The 15,674-nt window shown below is 47.6% G+C and overlaps 1 protein-coding gene across 1 annotated transcript; it reads left to right on the forward strand.

Annotated features, from left to right (window-relative positions):
• Positions 1-580: 580 nt before the first annotated feature.
• pak1ip1 (PAK1 interacting protein 1) lies at positions 581-15,092 on the forward strand. The gene is given in 12 exon segments (XM_064929172.1): positions 581-681; positions 797-880; positions 1,373-1,535; positions 2,335-2,455; positions 6,487-6,561; positions 6,659-6,711; positions 7,717-7,862; positions 8,789-8,886; positions 9,039-9,135; positions 10,401-10,491; positions 10,494-10,529; positions 14,937-15,092. Coding segments are annotated over 11 exon segments (1,089 nt in total). The 5' UTR covers positions 581-681; positions 797-802; the 3' UTR covers positions 15,068-15,092.
• Positions 15,093-15,674: the final 582 nt, after the last annotated feature.

The following is a 15,674-nucleotide window of genomic DNA, read 5'->3' on the forward strand; positions in this document are numbered from 1 at the left end:
CCAGCCCTTCTTCAATGCGGGGTCGCGATGTCACAAGGATCCAGAACAGCAAGGCCGATGAGATGACTCAGATGACTTTAAGCCCGTTTAACCAAAGCTGAGTTAGGCTTTTGTATTATTTTCTAAGTGAGTAAAATCCTGCTGTCAATTCCGGTCATGAGATTGCACATGATATCTGAGTCGGAAGTGTGTATAAATTGTAATTACTACGCTACTATGGCCTATTTATTGCCTTACCTCCTCACGCCATTTGCAGTTTGTCTATTGTGTTATTGAGTGTACGCTTGTTTATTCCATGTGTAACTCTGTGTTGTTGTTTGTGTCGCAGTTGTAAATGAGAACTTGTTCTCAACTAACTTACCTGGTTAAATAAAGGTGAAATAAATAAATAAATATTAAATTCACTTCATTATCTTTTATTCTATGCATTGTATTATTTCATTATTATAGGCCTGATTTACTTGTAGGCAAACGAAATTAGGACTGCATGAAACATCACTGAGAAGAGACGCACCCAACATGATTTGGACTTATATTTTGAAATCCCAGAATGTCGAACTCGGAAGTGAATATTACCCTCACGCATGCGCGTACCGTCAATCTGGGGGACATGTGTTTTCAAGCACGACATCGTTTTTCTAGCTAGTTAAAATCATATTTCTTTCAGCTCATGTTTTGCACGTAAATTACAACAGTTTCCCTTTACTGGTTTTGCTTGTTTCCGGTGACAGTCTGAATAATCTGAACAGAAACACGTGAGAAAGGTTTTGTTAGTTACTGTAGCATTCATCGTTAGGACAGCATGGGGCCCGTAATAGAGCTCATTGCTGGAAGTTACGAGCAGATCGCCTTTGGTTACCGGGTGTCTACAGGTGAAAAGGTATGTTGCTTTAGTTTCTAAGCTTGGATTTTGAAACCTGATTGTCCTGTATATATGACAAACTATACTGTTTACCTTTTGCGAACCGATTAACGTTAGTTAACAGAGTTGGGGAGTATGTAACGGATGACACCGAAACGAACTAATCCGTGACGTTACCAGCAAACATATTGTAATAAGATTATAAATACTTAGTTAACCAATACTTCTATGATTCATTTTAAATTAAGAATGTTGGTGTGGCTGTAACGTTACAAGTCCCATGACTCTTCCAGTAACGGGGGGTGTTGGTCTTTAAACAGTTTTTCAGTTTAACCCAAACTCACTGTCAACCTAATGGTAATGTTATTCATCACTCTATTGCCCCTTTGATAAAGGCGTTAGCTTCCACCGCTAAACTGCTAATATAATGACCTGTATTGCCTCTATTGATCAAACCTCCATTGCCAGATGTTTGGAATCAGGTCTCATTGCTGTGTTGTCTATCTGCAGGAGTGGACAGCCACGGCAGACTTCACCCACCATGCCCACACTGCCTCAGTGTGCGCGGTGGCTACCAGCGAGAGGTATATCGCTACAGGAAGCAGAGACGAGACCATCCAGATCTACGACATGAAGAAGAGGGTTGAACATGGAGCTCTGCTGCATCACGATGGTAAGAGATATGCGCACCATTGTAAATACAACCCATATCTATGCTTATTTATTTTATCTTGTGTCCTTTACCATTTGTACATTGTAAAAACACTATATATATATATATATAATGACATTTGTAATGTCTTTATTGTTTTGAAACTTCTGTATGTGTGATGTCTACTGTTAATTTTTGTTTATTTCACTTTATATATTATCTACCTTACTTGCTTTGGCAATGTTAACACATGTTACCCATGCCAATAAAGCTCCTTGAATTGAATTGATATGACATGATGATGAACATGGAGCTCTGCTGCATTAGGGGTGTATTCATTAGTCGAACACTGTAGCAAAACGTTTAGCAATGGAACCATTTACTCCAGTAGGGGAAAACATTTTTGTAAGGGAAAGAACATAGAAAATGTTGCTGAATCGTGACGGTGAGTTCAGGAAAACCACTTTTTGAAAATCAGTCAAGTAATGTTCAGGTTTTGAGAGCTGCAGAATCTCACCTGCTACAGCAACAATCGGTTCCCGATCTGACGATCTTGAAAATACCTCACTAACTGCATCCAACATTAATTTATGACTTCAATGGCTAATGTGTTGACTGTCTATTCCTTCGACATGCAGGTTTGATTAAGTCACTGACACGGTCAACAACATTATTGTGTGGCCCATGGTCTTTAGGCATGTGGCAAGCCACGAGTATCGATTTAAATATTGTTTAAATATTGTTCCCCTAAGTGTTGTGGCTGCTGTAGGAGGACTTTAGTTCCCCTGACCCAGGTTTCATTGTTATGATCGTTGTTCAGGTACCATTTCATGTCTGGAGTTCTATGGCTCCTCCCACCTGCTGAGTGGAGGACAGGACGGGCTGCTGTGTGTTTGGAGCACCAGGAACTGGGAGTGTCTTAAGTCCATCAGAGCACACAAGTAAGTTGTCACTCTCACAGAAATGATTAGGTTTTTCCAGAAATCCCGGTTGGAAGATTCCGGATGTCTGCTTATTCCCTTCTGAATCCTGGAATCTTCGAAACTGGGATTTCTGGGAAGTCAGCAGTATTTTGCAACCCCCACTGACAGACATGATTCACAATATATTGTCAAACTAAGTTTCCATCCACTGTTTTTTTTATGTTTTTTTTTATGTGCGTAAAGTCATGACATATATAAAATAAATAATAATCACGTCAAATGACATTTTATTTGTCACATGGGCCGAATACAACAGACAAGCCCTTAAACAACAGTGCAGTTGGTTATTTACTAAATAAACAAAAGTAACACAATAAAATAATGAGGCTATGTACAGGTGAGTCGAGGTAATTTGTACATGTAGGTAGGGGTGAAGTGACTATGCATAGATAAACAGAGAGTAGCAGCAGCGTTAAAAACAAAGGGGGGAATTGTCAATTCAAATAGTCCGGGTGGACATTTGATTAAGTGTACAGGAGTCGTATGGCTTGGGGGTAGAAGCTGTTAAGAAGCCTTTTGGACCTAGACTTGGTGCTCCGGTACCATTTGCCTTAGCGGCAGCAGAGAGAACAGTCTCTGACTTGGGTGACTGGAGTCTGACACCGCCTAGTAGGTTCTGGATGGCAGCTTGGCCCCAGTGATCTACTGGGCCGTACGCACTACCCTCTGTAACGCCTAAATGTCAGATGCCGAGCAGTTGCCATACCAGGCGGTGATGCAACCGGTCAGGATGCTCTTGATGGTGCAGCTCTAGAACTTTTTGAACATCTGAGTATCCATGCCAAATCGTTTTAGTCTCCTGAGGGGGAATAGGTTTAGTCGTGCCCTCTTCACGACTGTCTTGGTGTGCTTGGACCATGTTAGTTTGTTGGTGATGTGGACACCAAGGAACTTGAAGCTCTCAACCCTTTCCACTACAGCCCCATTGATATTAATGGGGGCCTCTTCGGCCCTCCTTTTCCTGAAGTCCACAATCATCTCCTTTGTTTTGATCATGTTGAGAGAGAGGTTGTTGTCCTGGCACCACACGGCCAGGTCTCAAGACCTCCTCCCTATAGGCAGTCTCATCGTTGTCAGTGATCAGGCCAACCACGTCAACTTAATGATGGTGTTGGAGATGTGTTTGGCCACGCAGCCGTGGGTGAATAGGGAGTACAGGAGGGGACTAAGTACACACCCCTGAGGAGCCCCGTGCTGATCCTCAACTTGGCAGATGTTATTGCCTACCCTTACCACCCGGGGCGGCCCGTCAGGAAGTACAGTTGCAGGAGGTGTTTAGTCCCAGGATCCTTAGCTTAGTGATGAGCTTTGTGTGCACTATTGTATTGAACGCTGAGCTGTAGTCAATGAACAGCATTCTCGCGTAGGTGTTCCTTTTGTCCATGTTGGAAAGGGCAGTGTGGTTTGCGATTGCGTTATCTTTGGATGCGTTGGGGCGGTATGTTAGTTGGAGTGGGTCTAAGGGTTTCTGGGATAATGGTGTTGATATGAGCCATGACCAGCCTTTCAAAGCGCTTCATGTCTACTGACGTGAGTGATACGGGTCAGTAGTCATTTAGGCAGATTACCTTAGTGGTCTTGGGCACAGGGACTATGGTGGTCTGCTTGAAACATGTATGTATTACAGACTCGGTCAGGGAGAAGTTAAACATGTAGATATTACAGACTGGGTCAGGGAGAGGTTAAAAATGTCAGTGAAGTGAATTTGTTTGTCCGAGTTGGTGGGATCTTTTTTTGTGTATCAGTACACATGCAGCACAACACATCATTGACCATTTGTCTCATGCAGCGTGACACATCTCCTTCAGTTGATCAAGCTGCTGATTGTGTCCCATGGAATGTTGTCCCACTCCTCTTCAATGGCTGTGCGAAGTTGGTGCATATTGGCGGGAACTGGAACACATTTTACATTTAAGTCATTTAGCAGACGCTCTAGTTCAAGTTGATCCGGAGCATCCCAAACATGCTCAATACTGGTGAGTGTGCAGGTCATGGAAGAACTGGGACATCTTCAGCTTCCAGGAATTGTGTCCAGATCCTTGTGACATGGGGCCGTGCATTATCATGCTGAAACATGAGGTGGTGGTGGATGAATGGCACGACAATGGGCCTCAGGATCTCATCACAGTATCTCTGTGCATTCAAATTGCCATCGATAAAAGGCAATTGTGTTTGTTGTCCGTAGCCCATACCATAATCCAAAGGGGCATTCTGTTCACAACGGTGACATCAGCAAACCGATCGCTCACAAGACGCTGTACACGCTGTCTGTGGATGCGAGGCCGTGGATGCGTGGGCCGTGGATGCGTGGGCCGTGGATGCGTGGGCCGTGGATGCGAGGCCGTGGATGCGTGGTCCGTGGATGCGTGGTCGTGGATGCGTGGTCCGTGGATGCGTGGTCCGTGGATGCGTGGTCCGTGGATGCGTGGTCCGTGGATGCGTGGTCCGTGGATGCGAGGCCGTGGATGCGAGGCCGTGGATGCGAGGCCGTGGTCCGTGGATGCGAGGCCGTGGTCCGTGGATGCGGGTCCATGGATGCCGGGCCGTGGTCCGTGGATGCCGGGCCGTGGTCCGTGGATGCCGGGCCGTGGATGCGGGGCCGTGGATGCCGGGCCGTGGATGCGGGGCCGTGGATGCCGGGCCGTGGTCCGTGGATGCGAGGCCGTGGATGCCGGGCCGTGGTCCGTGGATGCGAGGCCGTGGATGCGGGGCCGTGGTCCGTGGATGCGGGGCCGTGGTCCGTGGATGCGGGGCCGTGGTCCGTGGAGGCCAGGCCGTGGTCCGTGGATGCCAGGCCGTGGTCCGTGGAGGCCGTGGTCCGTGGAGGCGAGTCCGTGGAGGCGAGTCCGTGGAGGCGAGTCCGTGGAGGCGAGGCCGTGGTCCGTGGAGGCGAGGCCGTGGTCCGTGGAGGCCCGGGTCCGTGGAGGCGAGGCCGTGGTCCGTGGAGGGAGGCCGTGGTCCGTGGAGGCCGTGGTCCGTGGAGGCGAGGCCGTGGTCCGTGGAGGCCGTGGTCCGTGGAGGCGAGGCCGTGGTCCGTGGAGGCGAGGCCGTGGTCCGTGGAGGCCGTGGTCCGTGGAGGCGAGGCCGTGGTCCGTGGAGGCGAGGCCGTGGTCCGTGGAGGCGAGGCCGTGGTCCGTGGAGGCGAGGCCGTGGTCCGTGGAGGCCGTGGTCCGTGGAGGCGAGGCCGTGGTCCGTGGAGGCGAGGCCGTGGTCCGTGGAGGCCGTGGTCCGTGGAGGCCGTGGTCCGTGGAGGCGAGGCCGTGGTCCGTGGAGGCGAGGCCGTGGTCCGTGGAGGCCGTGGTCCGTGGATGCGAGGCCGTGGTCCGTGGAGGCCGTGGTCCGTGGATGCGAGGCCGTGGTCCGTGGATGCGAGGCCGTGGAGGCGAGGCCGTGGTCTGTGGATGCGAGGCTGGTTGAACGTACTGCCAAATTCTCTAAAACAACATTGGATGCAGCTTATGGTCGAGAAATTACTATTCAATTCTCTGGCAATCGCTCTGATGGACATTCCTGCATTCATCATGCCAATTGCACGTGGCATTGTGTTGTGTGACAGAACTGCACATTTTAGTGGTCTTTTATTGTCCCTAGAAGAAGGTGTGAAATGATCACGCTGTTTAATCAGCTTCTTGATATGCCACACCTGTCAGGTGGATGGGGGGCAGGGCAAAGGGTGAAATGCTCACTAACAGGGATGTAAACAAATTTGTGCCCAACATTTCAGAGAAATAACATTTTTGTGCGTTTCATTTCTGGGTTATTTTATTTCAGCTCATAAAACACGAGACCAACACTTAACATGTTGCGTTTATATTCTGGTTCAGTGTATTTATAATGCAGATACTATTGGATGGAAACCTACTGACTGACAGGATTAACACGTTGATCCATTAAGGTCGCCAACTCTAGGGGTCATGGGAAGCTAAGGGAATGTGCAGATCTTTGTTCCATCCCAGCACTAACGTACCTGTTTTATTTCTTCTCCTCAGAGGTCAAGTTACGTCACTGTCCGTCCATCCCTCAGGGAAACTGGCCCTGACTGTCGGCACAGACAAGACACTCCGGTTTGCTTTCTGTTTTGAGTACATTTTTGGTTCTTGTTGTAGGTGTTCGAAACATTCTCTAGGAACTAAGTTGACTGACGTTTTTTTCTGGTTGCAGAACGTGGAATCTAATCGACGGAAGATCGGCTTTCATCAAAAATATTAAACAGAGTAAGTTATCACTCAATCTGACCATTACACATTACACATTTAATATGATTTATTTTACCTTTATTTTAACATGGCAAGTCAGTTAAGAACACATTCTTATTTTCAATGACGGCCTGGGAACAGTGGGTTAACTGCCTGTTCAGGGGGCAGAATGATAGATTTGTACCTTGTCAGTTCGGGGATTTGAACTTGCAACCTTCCGGTTACTAGTCCAACGCTCTAACCACTAGGCTACCCTACCTCCTCTACACTCTAACCACTAGGATACCTACCACCTCTACACTCTAACCACTAGGCTACCCTGCCCCCTCTACACTCTAACCACTAGACTACCCTGCCTCCTCTACACTCTAACCACTAGGATACCTACCACCTCTACACTCTAACCACTAGACTACCCTGCCCCTTCTACACTCTAACCACTAGGCGACCCTGCCACCTCTACACTCTAACCACTAGGCGACCCTGCCCCCTCTACACTCTAACCACTAGGCTACCCTGCCACCTCTACACTCTAACCACTAGGCTACCCTGCCACCTCTACACTCTAAGCACTAGGCTACCCTGCCTCCTCTACACTCTAAGCACTAGGCTACCCTGCCGCCTCTACACTCTAACCACTAGGCTACCCTGCCTCCTCTACACTCTAACCACTAGGCTACCCTGCCACCTCTACACTCTAAGCACTAGGATACCTACCACCTCTACGCTCTAACCACTAGGATACCTACCACCTCTACACTAACCACTAGGCTACCCTGCCTCCTCTACACTCTAACCACTAGGCTACCCTGCCACCTCTACACTCTAACCACTAGGCTACCCTGCCACCTCTACACTCTAACCACTAGGCTACCCTGCCCCCTCTACACTCTAACCACTAGGATACCTACCACCTCTACACTAACCACTAGGCTACCCTGCCGCCCCAAGCTTCAGTATTTGACACATTTTGTATATGTAAAATAGTCACGGCCATTTTGTCTCTAACTCCCTCTCCTCTAGATGCGGTGATAGTGAAGTGGTCTCCCGAGGGGGATAAGTATGTGGTAGTGATCAGCGACAAGGTGGACGTTTATGACCTGGAAACAGCGACTCTGACATCAACCATCATCAACCCCAAGAGGATCTCATCCATCAAGTTCCTCACTGTGAGTTCTGGGCTTTACCCAGAAGGCTAGGGGTTCTGGGCTCTTATCGAGAAGGCTAGGGGTTCTGGGCTCTTATCGAGAAGGCTAGGGTTCTGGGCTCTTATCGAGAAGGCTAGGGTTCTGGGCTCTTATCGAGAAGGCTAGGGGTTCTGGGCTCTTATCGAGAAGGCTAGGGGTTCTGGGCTCTTATCGAGAAGGCTAGGGGTTCTGGGCTCTTATCGAGAAGGCCAGGGGTTCTGGGCTTTACCCAGAAGGCTAGGGGTTCTGGGCTCTTATCGAGAAGGCTAGGGGTTCTGGGCTCTTATCGAGAAGGCTAGGGGTTCTGGGCTCTTATCGAGAAGGCTAGGGGTTCTGGGCTCTTATCGAGAAGGCTAGGGGTTCTGGGCTCTTATCGAGAAGGCTAGGGGTTCTGGGCTCTTATCGAGAAGGCTAGGGGTTCTGGGCTCTTATCGAGAAGGCTAGGGGTTCTGGGCTCTTATCGAGAAGGCCAGGGGTTCTGGGCTCTTATCGAGAAGGCTAGGGGTTCTGGGTTCTTATCGAGAAGGCTAGGGGTTCTGGGCTCTTATCGAGAAGGCTAGGGGTTCTGGGCTTTTCTTGAGGATAATGTAAGATCACTAAAGTTTTTTTAAAAATATTTAGTTCAGAGTGATCAACACAATGGTGGGCAATATTTAGAGTATTGCTTAATACACACGGTATATTTGTGACAGTCAAGGTGCAGGTTAATGGTGGTCACTAGACCTTGATACACACTACACTCTTGGTAAAATCACAGTAGAAGACACACACACACACACAGAACAGGAAAGAAACAGGATGGATGAATATGTAGATGTGAGAAGGGAAGCAACCTTTTATCCACTTACAAATCGCCGTTAGTTTTGTTGTCTCTTTTTGTATCGAGTAATTGGTTTGTTTGTCGTCAGAATTCCATCCTGGCCATAGCTGGGGACGACGAGACAGTCCGGCTGTGTGACATCAACACTCAGAAGGTGCTCTGTGAGTTCGAGGCTCATGAAACCAGGTACGTACAATTAATATCTATGGTTTCGTTGCTTCCTTCCTGTAATCATTATGTACATTTTTAATATTTGTATGATTTTAATAGAATTCTTGGATGTTTTCTTGGTAATTTTGTGAAAAAGTTGTGCTGAATATTGTGTTCACCTCTGTCAGGGTGAAATCGGTGGACAGTTTCACCGTGGACGACTTCTGTGTTCTGGTGACGGCGTCAAACGATGGCTTCATCAAAATGTGGAAACTTAACCTTGAGGTATGTACCACCTGTCTACCTGTAGTTCACTGTGGCCCTCAATGGCCTGGAGGTGGAATTTGTATTTTATTTAGGCAGGGGTGTCCTATTGAGACCAAGGGGTCTTCCATGAGAGCCCTGCATGACAAGACCAAGCATTTATACACTGTCTCTGGTAGGACCAAGCATTTATACACTGTCTCTGGTAGGACCAAGCATTTATACACTCTATGGTAGGAATAGACCAAGCATTTATACACTGTCTCTGGTAGGACTAGACCAAGCATTTATACACTGTCTGGTAGGACCAGACCAAGCATTTACACACTGTCTCTGGTAGGACTAGACCAAGCATTTACACACTGTCTGGTAGGACTAGACCAAGCATTTATACACTGTCTCTGGTAGGACCAGACCAAGCATTTACACACTGTCTCTGGTAGGACCAGACCAAGGATTTACACACTGTCTCTGGTAGGACTAGACCAAGCATTTACACACTGTCTGGTAGGACTAGACCAAGCATTTATACACTGTCTCTGGTAGGACTAGACCAAGCATTTACACACTGTGTCTGGTAGGACCAAGCATTTATACACTGTGTCTGGTAGGACCAAGCATTTATACACTGTCTCTGGTAGGACCACAGTGCCTCTGGTAGGATTAGACCACAGCGTCTCTGGTAGGACCTACCACAGTGTGTCTGGTAGGACCAAGCATTTACACAGTGTGTCTGGTAGGACCTACCACAGTGTCTCTGGTAGGACCTACCACAGCGTCTCTGGTAGGACCTACACAGCGTGTCTGGTAGGACCAAGCATTTACCACAGTGTGTCTGGTAGGACCTAGACCACAGCGTGTTTATACACAGCGTCTCTGGTAGGACCAAGCATTTAGGACCCACAGTGTGTCTGGTAGGACCAAGCATTTACACAGCGTGTCTGGTAGGACCTACCACAGCGTGTCTGGTAGGACTAGACCACAGCGTGTCTGGTAGGACCTGGTAGGACTAGACCACAGCGTCTCTGGTAGGACTAGACCACAGCGTGTCTGGTAGGGACCAGACCACAGCGTGTCTGGTAGGACTAGAAGGTTCCCAGCGTTGATGAACAGTAAAGTTGCTCTAAAGATGACGACATTGTATTATTCATCGGTGACGTCATCTATATTCACGGTTGTCTGTGTTGCTACGCGTCTTTTTTAAGTAACCGTGAAGATTCCGAGAGTTGACAGGATGGCACTAAACACTGTGTTCTCTCCTCTGATCCGGTGGTCGTCTGTTCCAGTCCTTGGAGCCTCCGGTCCTCCTGGGGAAGGTGAATACTACGGCTCGGTTGACCTGTCTGGCCGTGTGGAAGCCCACCACTCTACAGGAGCCTCCCCAGAGGTCAAAACAGAACCTACCACATCTCACGGTACTGGACTGTCTAATTCTTAATGAATAATAATAATAATAGGCCATTTTAGCATATTTTTTTTCCCCAAAGTGACTGTCATGCTCACACATCCTGGTCCCGGTGACCCAAAATGGCGCACATGGTAGTTTTTGCCCCAGTACTAAACACCTGATTCTATTAATCAGTTATGTAGTAGAAAAATAAACAACATTTTGGGTCACCAGGGTGAAGAACCACTGGTCAAATGGTGTTACCTCAGGCCTGGTTTGGCTTTTCATCATTATTAGTGTTGGAATAGTTAAAAAAAAAAATGTTTTTAATTTATTTATTTTTTTAGATTTTTTTTTTTTTATACATTTATTTTTTATTTGATTTTACCTTTTATTTAACTAGGCAAGTCAGTTAAGAACAAATTCTTATTTTCAATGACGGCCTAGGAACAGTGGGTTAACTGCCTGTTCAGGGGCAGAACGAGTCCCGGAACATGTTCCAGCTGGAGAAGAAGAGAAACTCAGTCCGTCAACTTCCAAACAATGTAAACCATTCAAAAATGAGACCGGGTGAAATCCAAAGTTGTGCTATATATTTATTGGCTATGTCATAGTTCATTTTAAAAGATAAATATTGATACGTTACGAGCTGTGACACTTTTAAGGGGGGGACACAAAAATCGCTAACGCTAAGTTATACTGGGGGTTCCCCTCATGGCTCCGGTGCCTTCAGAAACCTTCAAACCTCTTCATTTATTCCACTTTTTTTGTTACAAAATTCCAAATGGATTAAATATATATATTTTCTACACACGATGCCACATTGTGACAAAGTGAAAACATGTTTTTAGAAAATGTATTGAAAAAATTAAATACAGAAATATGTATTATTCTGGTGGAGGAGCCCTGCTAGTCTAATATGGCTTGGTCCTACTGGGTGGAGGAGCCCTGCTAGTCTAATATGGATTGGTCCTACTGGGTGGAGGAGCCCTGCTAGTCTAATATGGCTTGGTCCTACTGGGTGGAGGAGCCCTGCTAGTCTAATATGGCTTGGTCCTACTGGGTGGAGGAGCCCTGCTAGTCTAATATGGCTTGGTCCTACTGGGTGGAGGAGCCCTGCTAGTCTAATATGGATTGGTCCTACTGGGTGGAGGAGCCCTGCTAGTCTAATATGGCTTGGTCCTACTGGGTGGAGGAGCCCTGCTAGTCTAATATGGCTTGGTCCTACTGGGTGGAGGAGCCCTGCTAGTCTAATATGGCTTGGTCCTACTGGGTGGAGGAGCCCTGCTAGTCTAATATGGCTTGGTCTACTGGGTGGAAGAGCCCTGCTAGTCTAATATGGCTTGGTCCTACTGGGTGGAGGAGCCCTGCTAGTTTAATATGGCTTGGTCCTACTGGGTGGAGGAGCCCTGCTAGTCTAATATGGCTTGGTCCTACTGGGTGGAGGAGCCCTGTTAGTCTAATATGGCTTGGTCCTACTGGGTGGAAGAGCCCTGCGAGTCTAATATGGCTTGGTCCTACTGGGTGGAGGAGCCCTGCTAGTCTAATATGGCTTGGTCCTACTGGGTGGAGGAGCCCTGCTAGTCTAATATGGCTTGGTCCTACTGGGTGGAGGAGCCCTGCTAGTCTAATATGGCTTGGTCCTACTGGGTGGAGGAGCCCTGCTAGTCTAATATGGCTTGGTTCTACTGGGTGGAGGAGCCCTGCTAGTCTAATATGGCTTGGTCCTACTGGGTGGAGGAGCCCTGCGAGTCTAATATGGATTGGTCCTACTGGGTGGAGGAGCCCTGCTAGTTTAATATGGCTTGGTTCTACTGGGTGGAGGAGCCCTGCTAGTCTAATATGGCTTGGTCCTACTGGGTGGAGGAGCCCTGCTAGTCTAATATGGCTTGGTTCTACTGGGTGGAGGAGCCCTGCTAGTCTAATATGGCTTGGTCCTACTGGGTGTAGTAGCCCTGCGAGTCTAATATGGATTGGTCCTACTGGGTGGAGGAGCCCTGCTTGTCTAATATGGCTTGGCTTTCCTACTGGGTGGAGGAGCCCTGCTAGTCTAATATGGCTTGGTCCTACTGGGTGGAGGAGCCCTGCTAGTTTAATATGGCTTGGTCTACTGGGTGGAGGAGCCCTGCTAGTCTAATATGGCTTGGTCCTACTGGGTGGAGGAGCCCTGCTAGTCTAATATGGATTGGTTCTACTGGGTGGAGGAGCCCTGCTAGTCTAATATGGCTTGGTCCTACTGGGTGGAGGAGCCCTGCTAGTCTAATATGGATTGGTCCTACTGGGTGGAGGAGCCCTGCTAGTCTAATATGGCTTGGTCCTACTGGGTGGAGGAGCCCTGCTAGTCTAATATGGCTTGGTTCTACTGGGTGGAGGAGCCCTGCTAGTCTAATATGGCTTGGTCCTACTGGGTGGAGGAGCCCTGCTAGTCTAACTGGGTATGGCTTGGTCCTACTGGGTGGAGGAGCCCTGCTAGTCTAATATGGCTTGGTCCTACTGGGTGGAGGAGCCCTGCTAGTCTAATATGGCTTGGTCCTACTGGGTGGAGGATGCTAGTCTAATATGGATTGGTCCTACTGGGTTCTAGTCTAATATGGTTTGTACTGGGTGTAGTATGACATTTGATTGGTGAATGTTGCCCTGCTAGTCTAATACTTGTCCTACTGGGTGGAGGAGCCCTTATTCTGGTCCTACTGGGTGGAGGAGCCCTGCTAGTCTAATATGGAATTGGCTACTGGTGTAGGAAGTCTAATATGGATTGGTCCTACTGGGTGGAGGAGCCCTGCTACTGGATTGGTCCTACTGGGTGGAGGAGCCCTGCTAGTCTAATATGGCTTGGTCCTACTTGGAGGAGCCCTGTGTGGTCTTTAAAATTGGTCCTACTGGGTGGAGGAGCCCTGAGAATAGTCTAATTTTCCTTGGATTGGTCCTACTGGGTGGAGGAGCCCTGTACTGGAGTCTTGAGAAGATGGCTTGGTCCTACTGGGTGTAGGAGCCCTGAGTCTAATATGAACTTGGTCCTACTGGCTTGGTCCTACTGGGGAGGAGCCCTGCTAGTCTAATATGGCTTGGTCCTACTGGGTGGAGGAGCCCTGCAAGTCTAATATGGATGGTGGGTTAGTCTAATACTTGGTCCTACTGGGTGGAGGAGCCCTGCTAGTATTTAATATGGATTGGTTTCAACTGGGTGGAGGAGCCCATTTCTATGGCTTGGTATTATTTTGGCTTGGTCCTACTGGGTGGAGGAGCCCTGCTAGTCTAATATTTGGTCCTACTGGGTGGGTGGAGGATTGGCCTACTGCTAGTTAATATGGATTGGTCCTACTGGGTGGAGGAGCCCTGCTAGTCTAATATGGCTTGGTCCTACTGGGTGGAGGAGCCCTGCTAGTCTAATATGGATTGGTCCTACTGGGTGGAGGAGCCCTGCTAGTCTATATGGCTTGGTTCTACTGGGTGGAGGAGGCTAGTCTAATATGGCTTGGTCTACTGGGTGGAGGAGCCCTGCTAGTCTAATATGGTTTGGTCCTACTGGGTGGAGGAGCCCTGCTAGTAGCTAGATATGGCTTGGTCCTACTGGGTGGAGGAGCCCTGAGTCAAACTCATGGATTGGTCCTACTGGGTGGAGAGTTTGCTAGTCTATATGGATTGGTCCTACTGGTGGAGGAGCCCTGCTAGTCTATATGGATTGTCCTACTGGGTGGAGGAGCCCTGCTATTCTAATATGGCTTGGTCCTACTGGGTGGAGGAGCCCTGCTAGTCTAATATGGATTGGTCCTACTGGGTGGAGGAGCCCTGCTAGTCTAATATGGCTTGGTCCTACTGGGTGGAGGAGCCCTGCTAGTTTAATATGGCTTGGTCCTACTGGGTGGAGGAGCCCCAGTCTAATATGGCTTGGTCCTACTGGGTGGAGGAGCCCTGCTAGTTTAATATGGCTTGGTCCTACTGGGTGGAGGAGCCCTGCTAGTCTAATATGGCTTGGTCTACTGGGTGGAGGAGCCCTGCTATTCGTTATTTGGTCCCTACTGGGTGGAGGAGCCCTGCTAGTCTAATATGGCTTGGTCCTACTGGGTGGAGGAGCCCTGCTAGTTAATATGGCTTGGTCCTACTGGGTGGAGTGGCCCTGCTAGTCTAATATGGCTTGTCCTACAACCAATTTTGAATGATGAATTGGTTCTTGTGACAGATGTTTTGTCGTATGGCATTTGTGTGAATGTAAATGCAACTTGCCACAACGGAAGTTATTCTGTTTCTATTCTATTACAGTATGTTGGACAAGATCTAATATGTGGAATTGCTGGATGTAAACATCTTGAATACTAGAGAAACCCTTAACATTAAGTTATGTACAAAAATATTTTGTGTGGTTTTAAAATGCGTATTTTTTTCTGGCAATATAGCATGAGAATATCATGTGGTTGTTTTCCTTCATCCCCGACAGACGTCAAGGATGTACTGGAGCTTGAGAAGAAGAGGAAGAGGGTCAGGATCTCGACTGTAGAAGTGGTCCAAGAGGAAGATGCTTCACCCAAGAAGAAAAAAGATGGTGGGAAAAAAAAGCTGAAAACTTAATAAAAAAATAAAATATTTTAAAAAATTGTAGTTTCAACCTGGTGTCAGGTCATTTCGTATTACATCGTAAATCCGGCTGCACTTCCCAGTATGATATGTTACATTTGTATGTATTAATTTGTGGATGTATCACCCATTTTGTATGTTACGTGTTACAATTCGTATTATATGTTATGAATTTGCTAAATATATATATGTTACATTCTAGCTAGATGGCTAACATTAGCTAGTCTAGGGGTTAGGGTTATGTTAAAGGTTTAGGGGAAGGGTTAGCTAACATGCTAAGTAGCTAGAAAGTAGTTGCTAAAGTTGTCCAGGATGAGATTCAAACTCACAACCTTTGGGTTGCTAGATGTTTGCGTTATATGCCCACCCATCTACCTTGATCAACCACCCTACTTTTGTTTTTTTGCCTTAAGTAACGATCCATAACCGTAACATATAATACTAATTTGAGTGTCCCGGATCTACATTTACTATGTTACGCCTAGCGTTACATAACCGTAACATATAATACTAATTTGAGTGTCCCGGATCTACATTTACTATGTTACGCCTAGTCTGAGACCAGGCTGGTATTTTTGGTGTGGATATGATGTGGTCTTAT

The sequence above is a fragment of the Oncorhynchus masou genome, chromosome 3 (assembly GCF_036934945.1).
Source record: "Oncorhynchus masou masou isolate Uvic2021 chromosome 3, UVic_Omas_1.1, whole genome shotgun sequence".
Classification (NCBI taxonomy): Eukaryota; Metazoa; Chordata; class Actinopteri; order Salmoniformes; family Salmonidae; genus Oncorhynchus; species Oncorhynchus masou.